Source organism: Scardinius erythrophthalmus (genome assembly GCF_964197995.2).
Source record: "Scardinius erythrophthalmus genome assembly, chromosome: 13".
NCBI lineage: Eukaryota > Metazoa > Chordata > Actinopteri > Cypriniformes > Leuciscidae > Scardinius > Scardinius erythrophthalmus.
In genome coordinates, this window is record NC_138233.1 from 35,164,259 (window position 1) to 35,176,328 (window position 12,070).

Consider the following 12,070-nt stretch of genomic DNA (forward strand, 5'->3'; position numbering starts at 1 on the left):
TAAAATTGAAACAATAACCCTAGGTAGACAAGTCCCTTTTGGTCATGCATCAGTTATATCGGCCCTCAAAAACAGATTTGGTCAGAAATGAAAATTAATTTCCAGCTGAAAGTTTTCATCTGCTAAGATTACGGTGCATATAATCAACAGCAGCAATGAATGCACTTTTTGAACATTGTTCTCTTTTATCCTATTAATGTTGTATTATGAAAGCAACAAGCCATTTTACCCCAGTTAAAGGGAGATTTGGTGCTCTTCATTTTGTCCAAGACTCCAAGAACAGACTTTATCTGTGGTAGAATTGTGGTTTAATATGAAGATTTAATTTGGACTTACCAAAATGCTGCTGACTAGTATCATTTCAAAGAGCGTAGGCCCCAGGTTAAAGACCAGAGCACTGAGCACAAAGCTAATTCCTCGAGTGCCGCGGTCAATAGCTTTGGACAGCGCTCCGGTCTGCCTGCTCAGGTGGAAGCCCAGATCCAGGTTATGAAGATGGAGAAACACATTCTTGGCTATCCTCCTGATGGAGCTCTGAGCCACTTTCCCAAACACTGCGTTCCTCAGCTCATTGAAGAGAGCCGCTCCGGCACGAGAAACACCGTCTGAAAACACACACACACTTTCAATGAAATACTGCCAACAGAATGAAAACTTAAAAGTACAGAAAGGAAAAACAGCATGAAGTGTGTGCCAGTTAATTTACGTAGTTGCTGGATAAACAGAGGGAGTCACTGCGTGCGGCAGAGACGACTGCCTCTAATAAATCCTAATATATCGGAGGCAGCCGTGGCACTCTTAAGCCCGTTAATGACAAATATGAAGAGCCTAACATTGCCTGCATGCATGTTAACAAGCTTCAGGGAATATATTCACAGTCATAGACAACAGTGCACTTCTTCACTCAAGAGCCTCGTTAAACCAGCCAACATCCCATCACATACGGGTGCAGTTTAAACACTTCTTGACCCATTAGTATATCTGACTCACTGTATAGTAGGGCTGTGCGATATGAAAAAAAACTATCATGTTTTTTGTACCATATTGCAATGTCAATTTTAATCACGATTTTGAAACATTATTTCTCTAGACCTGCGCCTCGTGTTTTTACCTGCAAATACGTGGTCTGTGCGGATGACCTACTCTGTTTTGCCAGAGTAATTTGTCATGTAAATCTATGATACATCGTCTCTCCTGTATCCAAAATATTCCCAAACCTCAGATGATGATTTTATTTTTGGGCCATGAATCCCTTTCCCTGTTTCTGTGCTTTCTTCTATGTTGTTATAATGAACCCGCTCTCTTCTGTTCTCTACGGTTTAGAAATAGAGCATGGTCATTGGTCACATTGTGATTTTATTACCATTTCGATTAATCACATTGCCCTACTGTAAAGTAGATTTCCAACATTAACACAGTATAGACAATACGTGCCTGATATCATTTCAAACTAAATTAAGGAACGAACGGAGTTCATTTGGAGTTGTGATGATGGTTCAAATCAGCTCCTCAATGCAAACTTTCCGAAAAACGTTGCGCCGGCATTTAAACGCCTCTGAACTGACATTGGTCCATAACGACTGTGTAATAGGCAGAGGTGTTGTTGTGACTTGGGAGGTGGGCATACTGTAAACTTACCTCACCTGCATAGTATATTTAACCACTTATTTTAAGGTATTTAAGGCCCTGTTTACACCTGGTATTGAAATGCATTTTGATCGATCGGATCACAAGTAGACAAGGGAGACACATTCACTGTCCTGATTTCTCCAAGAGGAGAGTCTATGGGTGGGTAAATGTACACCCCTGACAAAAGTCTTGTCGCCTGTCCAAGTTGTAGGAACAACAAATAATAACTTGACTTCTAGGTGATCATTTGGAATCAGAAGTGGCTTATATGAAAGGCAAAGGCCTCTAGATTACGCTTATTTTACCAAACTAAAATCTTATCATGGCTTGATTTTTAATTATTTAATTAGGACAGAAAGGTCAGACTTTGCTTAGACAAAAGTCTTGTCACATCGTTAAAGGATTCAACTAATCACAGATTAGTTACAGGTTAATTACCTAACCCTAACCCTAACCCTAACCCTAGAGCGTCACCTGTGACAAATACTGTAATTAACACATTCCCAGGTGTGTAGAAGAACCCTAGCACACCCAACCTTCATTTGAAATGCATCCTGACCTTTGACAGCATGCCAAAGATTCTATCACAGACCAAAGTGCTGATCATCAAGAGCCTGAAGACCAAGTCTCCTGCTGAGGTGGCAGACATCTTTAATGTATCTAAACGTCAAGTGGAGAGGATAAGAAAAAGATTTGAAGAAACTGGTGAAGTTCATGACAGGCCCAGGTCAGGCAGACCCCGTAAGACAACTGTTCGAGAGGACCGTTTGTTGGTTCGACAGTCCATGGCCAGCCCTTTTTCAACTGCAGCAGAGCTACATAACAACTGGTCACCAGAAACCCCTGTATCTACAAGAACAGTTTGTCGAATTCTCTCACGCAGTGGTCTCAATGGCCGAATTAGTGCTCAGAAACCAGCATTAAACAGAAGACAACTAAAAAATCGTATTGCATTTGTCAAGGCCCACAGCTTGCAGGAAGGATGGACTGTGGAAAAGTGGCAGAAGGTTGATTTTTCCGATGAATCATCTATTGAACTGCATCCCAATCGTCGCAAATACTGCAGAAGACCTATTGGAACCCGCATGGACCCAAGATTCTCACAGAAAACAGTCAAGTTTGGTGGAGGAAAAATCATGGTTTGGGGTTACATTCAGTATGGGGGCGTGCGAGAGATCTGCAGAGTGGATGGCAACATCAACAGCCTGAGATATCAAGACATTCTTGCTGCCCATCACATTCCAAACCACAGGAGAGGGCAAATTCTTCAGCAGGATGGCGCTCCTTCTCATACTTCAGCCTCCACGTCAAAGTTCCTGAAAGCAAAGAAGGTCAAGGTGCTCCAGGATTGGCCGGCCCAGTCACCAGACATGAACATTATTGAGCATGTCTAGGGTAAGATGGAGGAGGAGGCATTGAAGATGAAACCAAAGAATCTTGATGAACTCTGGGAGTCCTGCAAGAATGCTTTCTTTGCCATTCCAGATGACTTTATTAATAAGTTATTTGAGTCATTGCCGAGACGTATGGATGCAGTCCTCTAAGCTCATGGGAGTCATACACAATATTAATAATTTTTCCACTGCACCATGACTTTATGTTCTGTACTGTACATTATTTCTGTTAAGTGACAAGACTTTTGTCTAAGCAAAGTCTAAGCAATTTTTTTTGGTAAAATAAGCGTAATCTAGAGGCCTTTGCCTTTCATATAAGCCACTTCTGATTCCAAATGATTAACTAGAAGTCAAGTTATTATTTGTTGTTCCTACAACTTGGACAGGCGACAAGACTTTTGTCAGGGGGTGTATGTGGTTTTTCAGATCTTTCGATCTTATGGACGAAATAAGCTCACGCAACCTGAGACAAAGGAAAAGCACATGGAGAGGTGCAGTTTTTGTTTATGCTCTGTTAGCCGTAAGACCACAACGAACACACGTGTTAGAAAGGTCAGTAGGTGGAGAGTAAACAATTTTTTGTGGCTGTTTGAACGCATTCGACCACATTAGCATTCATACTACGAAAGCAATCCGGTCGAATGCGTTTTCGACTACCTCTGGAAGTGGTGGACAAGCTCAAAACGTTTTAGACCCCATTTACACCTGTATTTAGTGTCGTCCACTTGTGATCCGATCGACCAAAACTCATCTTAATACCAGGTGGAAACGGTCTTTGTTTTACTGTACTAAAGTATAAAATACCATAATAGGAAGAAGCACAAGCAAACAGCAGGCAGAGGATTCTGTTTGTTCCCAAAGCCTTTCGCAAATGAACATGTTCACAAACTATAGCTGTGTTTCCATTAAAGATTTGCGCAAATCTTTTGCGATATTTTCTAAATGTCGATAAAAAACTATTGCGAAATGACGGCGTTTCCATTAACCGATGTTATGCGACTGAAACGTAATTTTTTCCTCTTGCGATAAGTCATTCCAAACATCATGGCGACGGATGTTGGTAGGTTTATGTATATCGCAGTCACTGCACTAGCCATTACTGTTAATGGAAGGAGACGTAGGCGTGTTATACAAGCATTAATGGCAAGGTAAGACCCTTATACTGTGAGCGGCACATATGAGGTGTTTCTGGGTGTTTCTCCCTCATTTCTGCTTCGAGGTCTTGATTGTGGCATTTTTTTGAGGTTTAGAATCCAGTATTCCCGTAATACTTTTGTCTTTTATGAGTTTAATGAAGAACTCTGTCTCGTCTTCTGTCCAAACAAACAGCGTCATCTTTAAAGAATGATCGACGTTTATGTATGTTAGGTGACCTGTAAATGCGCAAAAACTGTTTCAGTTGCAGTTTTGCGAAATATTCCTTTTTCGACTGCCTGAAAAACCACCTCATGCGAGCTTAAAACTCTTTTGGGAGTTTTTGCGAAATTAAGGTGTTTACATTGGGCGTATTTGCAATTTGCGCAATATGAAGGGTAATGAAAACGTGGCTAATGACTTGTCCAAAATGACTACACTACTGGAAATAGGTGAGAGTGCTCTGGAGACATGAGCTAAAACACGAACACACTGGAGGGCTGCATTATAGCTGAAGTTGTAATTATAAAATCAAATTGTGATTCTTGAAATTGAAGAACTTTACAACACTGACAGTTCTTTACTAGGTGTAACACTATAACACTGCTCCAAAGCAATCTGTTTTATATAAAGCCCAATATAAATAAACATGACTTGAATAGTGTGTCGAATTGCAGAGCTGTTGCAAACATCGCTGTGATCAGATGCTTTCTTAACTGTAGGAAAGCAAACATCGCATATTTACATGCTCATCTAAACGTCGCTCACAGCTGTGCTGGAACGTTTGCAAATATTTTACTGTTACTTCCTTATTTTGTAATAGCTCACGCTTATTATGGATGCGTCAAGATGGTTGACTAGTCATCCAACAACCTACTAGTCGACCAGTGAGGTTAACTTATCAGTTGATTTAGATGCATGTAAATAAGATTTTGTTTAGTAAATAAAAAAAGTGAAGAATTTAGACATATAAAGCTGTGTAATTACACAGGGCTTGTTTATAATCATTAACTAGTTCATTTTTAACTTAGATTTCAAGGGTCAAAAATGAACTTGACCTGAACATCCGATTAAGGTTTTATTTGCTTGTGGCATTCAAAACCACTCTTAGTGCATCACATTCCCAGCTTCAGGATGAATAGTGCCTCGAATACAATATCAATCAACACAAATTCTGCACGGATAATCTGTGCCTTGCAGCGCAACACAAATCACACAAGCAGCAGCACGGAGAATAATGCACAGGACCTAATGGTCCTCATTAAAACACACAGTTATGGGAAGACAGTGAATTTTCATTTTAAGACACAATGACTTGCTAAGTGTTTAGTTACCATTAGTCATCATCTTCGTTTATCTTTATTTAAGCATGCACTTGGGCTCCATTCAGTTGCACACACTGACAACTTCAACAGAAGCAAACTCTGACTTGGGGCTGGGCGATATGTAAAAAAATATGATACTCGTCTTGAAAAAATAATGCAATACTCGATTATATCATCTACCCAAGCCCTGCCCCTCCCCCGCTGGAGACAACACTTCCGACAAACACCGTAAACACACATCATGTTGAGTTTGGCTGCACTATATTTAATGATTCCCAGCGATTCATTTAGTTTAATTTAATGAGTGACACATTAAAGGTTTTACTTTGGTTAGTTTGAGCTTTTAGGTTAGTTTTGCTGTTATGTTAGTAATTTCCACACTGTTCTTATCGAATTTGTGTTTGAAATGAATTTCGTTTCGTGAGGAGAACTGTTGAATCCAACTGAACAGAACAGAATCCAATTTGGTGATTGTAAGAATGATAAATGCATGTTGATGTCACATAGCAATTTACCTATTTTTTTTTTTCATAAGGTCTGATGTTTTCTCTTTCTTTTTGGCGGTATCGCCTTAGTAGACACATTTCATGAAGTTTAATTTATTTAAAGTCCCCCTGTAGTCAATCCATTTATCCCTTAAAAGTCATCTTTGATCACCAAAATAACATATTTAAGCGTTTTTTTCCTTGAAAAAAATATTGCCATGCCTTAAAATATCTTGAATGTAACTCGACACCCTATGCGGTTCTATGAATATGCAAATGAGCCCCGCCTCCACTCACTCACACAGCTCAGAGATCCACTGGTTGGCGATCACACGTTGATCTGATTGGTTACAAGGTAGTTTGTGACGTCAGAAACACCAGCGATTTCAAAGCGTGTGTTTGAGACTGTCTTTGGTTCACTGCAGTTTTAAGGAGGAAATACTCAGCAATGCTGTCGACTTATGAACTTACACATGGTTTGTCTTAAAGCACATTAAAAACACCACATAGACATATAAACAACATTAAAAGCTGGATTTTCAATTATAAAATCAATTTTAATTATAATGTGTATTATGTAGCGCTGTTTTTAAACTTGTATTCAAGCTATAATGTATTTGTTATTCTCTAAAATTGGGGATTAAAAACAAATCGGTTCGTTCTGCATGAAAAAACGGTAAGGTTATTTTTTCCTTTATGGTTAGAGTTCCAAATTTGCTTATAACTAAAAAATTACAGCTTTATTTATTTAGAAACAGAAGTAATAATTGATTTTTGAGTTTTATTTTTATCATTTTTTTTATCTACAGCAAATTATAATGTTCGCGATATGCTATAATGGAGCTGCCTATATAGGAAACACCAGACACCACAATAATTCTTCATCCATTTGCAATATAGCTAAATTGCATTTATAAAATAATTGTAATTACAATGGTCATGTTTGTGATTTGTTTATTCATTATGTACTCTGTTTAAATTAATATTCAGAAACGGGTGCAGTTACTGCTACCATTTCATTATTTATCAGACTGCTAACCAAAATAAAATAGGCCTACTTGATAATAGTAGTGCAGAAATGCAAGTTAAGTTAAACGTCATGCAGTGAAGTGTTCTACGCGAACACTTGGATATGCGGCTAATAATAGCACATATTAATCTACGATAACGCCATGTAAAGTGGCTAATAACGTCAGGCTGCTACTAGCGTGTTTCAAATGATAGAACACATTTGTGGAAGAAGAGTGATATGCAAATGTTTGGCAAGTACCAAATATGAAAGTATTGTTATCGGACTCGTTCTGGTGAGGAGCCAATGAAATGCAAAATTAAAAATTGCATTAGAACCTAGAGCAGACGCATGCATGGCAAAACGCATTACAATGAATCTAAAAAGCCATATTGACACAAGGTTTGCAGGAAAGGTCAGATGGCATTTAATATGCAGCACACTTCCCAAAATGAAGTCAAACACCTGCCAAACAGGAGCAGGCAGAACTTACAGCCAATCAGAATAGCCGTTGCCATGGTGGCCACCGTGTTTGGCGCATCGCTCAGGTTCAACATGTGTCCCGACATCTGGTTCAGGTCGTCCACCGCATATTTAAACATGAAGGGCACCATCACATTGGTTATCTGGAGGACAAGCAGAAAAAAGCAAAGGTTGATGTGAGCACACCAAATGTTGTTCTGTGTTCTGAGTGCACTGATGGGCAGAAGCTCAGCACTGCATTAACAGCAAGCTGTGTGTGTGTGTGTCCTCCTGCAGACTTGCTTGATGCATCCACTAATGGAATTGAAATGGTTATTAAAGCTAATTAAAAGCTCGCAGAAAGCTGCTGGGTCGTGCCAATAAACAGCAGCACATTAGCCGGACGACATTTGCCTTGAATTAGGCCTCACTGTTGCTCACCCCTTTTTATTGTATATGACTCATTTCAGGTGAATGGCAAACGTCTACGCCACACAATGATGAATCTCGAAGGCGAACCTCACGCAACCGGTCAAGAACAAGTCCTGCTCGTACTTTACTCTGAAGATGATATTTTGTTTTGCATCATTTATTTTCTACTCCAATTCCTAAATGACTATAAGGCAAAAATACTGATATACAGTCAAACCAAAAATTATTCAGACACCAGATATAATTTTTTATATATTTTTTTCTAGTTGGTGCAGGACACTATATTTCACTTATGTAAGTGAGGATAGCAAAATAAAGTAAACTGTGACACATTATACCCAAAAATTATTCATACAGTGACTACCAGTAAAATTTGGGACCAAAAATTATTCAGACACTTTGACCTGACCATGTTTTGCTTGAATATGTTTTTTTCTTTAATTGCTAATGCAACCTTTTTACACCACAGGCTCAACAAAATTAAGCACTGCTTGGTAATTGCTTAAGTTAAATTGGTATTAGCTAATTGTGTAGTTAAATTTAACAGCGAACATCTATTAAACCTAATTCATCTGTGAGACAGAAGGATGGACAAAACAGTGAAATATCACCTGATCTGGTAAGTTCTTGTCATATTTTATTATCATTTTCTAAACTATAGCGAATAAACTGTGATATTGTGAGAAAAGCTGAAGTCTAGATGAATTTTGGTTCGACTGTATCAAACAAAATGTGAAGCAATTAAACATACTAGTAGGGCTGCTTTGTGTTTTGACAAAAGAAAGTGAACCAAATGCGAGACAACACAGCATTGACCCTATAGGGCAGCTCAATCCCAAACTCATTCACCCTGCGGTCGAGTCACCCTTATTGTTGAGCTCTGCATGGTAATATCTGTTGTGCTGTCTCTCATTTATGCGGTTTTACATTAAATTGAATTGTACAGAAGTATGTTCAAACATATTGAGAATCCCCACTGAGAAAAATGAGAATTATAAAGCAAACAAACTAAAACAAATCTTAAAACAAAACTGTGTGGATTACATTAAAGTGCCCTTATTTTGCTATTTTAAAGGTTCCTACTTTTGTTTTGGAGTCTCCTGCAATAGGTTTGCATGCATTCAAGGTCAAAAAACACATTTTCTTATAATATGCATTTAATATCACCTCATTTCTCAAAGATTCTCAAATGATTAGTTCAAAGCAGTTTGAAGATTCAATCTCTCTAAACCCCTCCTTTCCATTAGCCTACTCTGCTCTGATTGGTCAGATGGCCCAGTCTGTTGTCATTGGTCTACTCTGCTCTGATTGGTCAGACGGCCCAGTCTGTAGTGATTGGTCTAATCTGCTCTGATTGGTCAGACGGCCCAGTCTGTAGTGATTGGTCTAATCTGCTCTGATTGGTCAGACGGCCCAGTCTGTTGTCATTGGTCTACTCTGCTCTGATTGGTCAGATGGCCCAGTCTGTAGTGATTGGTCTAATCTGCTCTGATTGGTCAGACGGCCCAGTCTGTTGTCATTGGTCTACTCTGCTCTGATTGGTCAGATGGCCCAGTCTGTAGTGATTGGTCTAATCTGCTCTGATTGGTCAGACGGCCCAGTCTGTTGTCATTGGTCTACTCTGCTCTGTTTGGTCAGACGGCCCAGTCAGTAGTGATTGGTCTAAACTGCTCTGATTGGTCAGATGGCTCAGTCTGTAGTGATTGGTCTACTCTGCTCTGATTGGTCAGATGGCCCAGTCTGTAGTGATTGGTCTAAACTGCTCTGATTGGTCAGATGGCCCAGTCTGTTGTGATTGGTCTGCTCTGCTCTGATTGGTCAGATGGCCCAGTCTGTTGTCATTGGTCTACTCTGCTCTGATTGGTCAGACGGCCCAGTCTGTAGTGATTGGTCTAATCTGCTCTGATTGGTCAGATGGCCCAGTCTGTTGTCATTGGTCTACTCTGCTCTGATTGGTCAGATGGCCCAGTCTGTAGTGATTGGTCTAATCTGCTCTGATTGGTCAGACGGCCCAGTCTGTTGTCATTGGTCTACTCTGCTCTGTTTGGTCAGACGGCCCAGTCAGTAGTGATTGGTCTAAACTGCTCTGATTGGTCAGATGGCTCAGTCTGTAGTGATTGGTCTACTCTGCTCTGATTGGTCAGATGGCCCAGTCTGTAGTGATTGGTCTAAACTGCTCTGATTGGTCAGATGGCTCAGTCTGTAGTGATTGGTCAACTCTGCTCTGATTGGTCAGACGGCCCAGTCTGTTGTCATTGGTCTACTCTGCTCTGTTTGGTCAGACGGCCCAGTCAGTAGTGATTGGTCTAAACTGCTCTGATTGGTCAGATGGCTCAGTCTGTAGTGATTGGTCTACTCTGCTCTGATTGGTCAGATGGCCCAGTCTGTAGTGATTGGTCTAAACTGCTCTGATTGGTCAGATGGCCCAGTCTGTAGCGATTGGTCAACTCTGCTCTGATTGGTCAGACGGCCCAGTCTGTTATCATTGGTCTACTCTGCTCTGATCGGTCAGATGGCCCAGTCTGTTGTCATTAGTCTACTCTGCTCTGATTGGTCAGACGGCCCAGTCTGTTGTCATTGGTCTAATCTGCTCTGATTGGTCAGATGGCCCAGTCTGTTGTCATTGGTCTAATCTGCTCTGATTGGTCAGATGGCCCAGTCTGTTGTCATTGGTCTAATCTGCTCTGATTGGTCAGATGGCCCAGTCTGTTGTCATTGGTCTACTCTGCTCTGATTGGTCAGACGGTCCAGTCTGTTGTGATTGGTCTACCCTGCTCTGATTGGTCAGATGGCCCAGTCTGTTGTGATTTGTCTACTCTGCTCTGATTGGTCAGATGGCCCAGTCTGTTGTCATTGGTCTACTCTGCTCTGTTTGGTCAGATGGCCCAGTCTATTGTGATTGGTCTACTCTGCTCTGATTGGTCAGATGGCCCAGTCTGTTGTCATTGGTCTACTCTGCTCTGTTTGGTCAGATGGCCCAGTCTGTTGTCATTGGTCTAATCTGCTCTGTTTGGTCAGATGGCCCAGTCTGTTGTCATTGGTCTACTCTGCTCTGTTTGGTCAGATGGCCCAGTCTGTTGTCATTGGTCTACTCTGCTCTGATTGGTCAGATGGCCCAGTCTGTTGTCATTGGTCTACTCTGCTCTGATTGGTCAGATGGCCCAGTCTGTTGTCATTGGTCTACTCTGCTCTGATTGGTCAGATGGCCCAGTCTGTAGTGATTGGTCAACTCTGCTCAGATTGGTCAGACGGCCCAGTCTGTTGTCATTGGTCTACTCTGATCGGTCAGATGGCCCAGTCTGTAGTGATTGGTCTATTGTGCTCTGATTGGTCAGACGGCCCAGTCTGTTGTCATTGGTCTAATCTGCTCTGATTGGTCAGATGGCCCAGTCTGTTGTCATTGGTCTAATCTGCTCTGATTGGTCAGATGGCCCAGTCTGTTGTCATTGGTCTAATCTGCTCTGATTAGTCAGATGGCCCAGTCTGTTGTGATTGGTCTACCCTGCTCTGATTGGTCAGATGGCCCAGTCTGTTGTGATTGGTCTACTCTGCTCTGATTGGTCAGATGGCCCAGTCTGTTGTCATTGGTCTACTCTGCTCTGTTTGGTCAGATGGCCCAGTCTGTTGTCATTGGTCTAATCTGCTCTGATTGGTCAGATGGCCCAGTCTGTTGTCATTGGTCTACTCTGCTCTGTTTGGTCAGATGGCCCAGTCTGTTGTCATTGGTCTACTCTGCTCTGATTGGTCAGATGGCCCAGTCTGTAGTGATTGGTCAACTCTGCTCTGATTGGTCAGACGGCCCAGTCTGTTGTCATTGGTCTAATCTGCTCTGATTGGTCAGATGGCCCAGTCTGTTGTCATTGGTCTATTGTGCTCTGATTGGTCAGACGGCCCAGTCTGTTGTCATTGGTCTAATCTGCTCTGATTGGTCAGATGGCCCAGTCTGTTGTCATTGGTCTAATCTGCTCTGATTGGTCAGATGGCCCAGTCTGTTGTCATTGTTCTAATCTGCTCTGATTGGTCAGATGGCCCAGTCTGTTGTGATTGGTCTACCCTGCTCTGATTGGTCAGATGGCCCAGTCTGTTGTGATTGGTCTACTCTGCTCTGATTGGTCAGATGGCCCAGTCTGTTGTCATTGGTCTACTCTGCTCTGTTTGGTCAGATGGCCCAGTCTATTGTGATTGGTCTACTCTGCTCTG

At 41.3% G+C, this 12,070-nt stretch overlaps 1 protein-coding gene across 3 annotated transcripts in view; it reads right to left on the reverse strand.

Moving 5' to 3' along the window:
• Positions 1-12,070, reverse strand: part of abcb7 (ATP-binding cassette, sub-family B (MDR/TAP), member 7) — a 54,448-nt gene that overhangs the window by 25,564 nt on the left and 16,814 nt on the right. For all 3 annotated transcript variants that reach the window (XM_081381908.1, XM_081381909.1, XM_081381907.1), the window contains exons 5-6: positions 7,470-7,602; positions 337-605 (exon numbers count right to left, since the gene is read on the reverse strand). In XM_081381908.1, the coding sequence (XP_081238034.1) occupies positions 337-605; positions 7,470-7,602 (402 nt within the window). The remainder of the gene's footprint in view (positions 1-336; positions 606-7,469; positions 7,603-12,070) is intronic.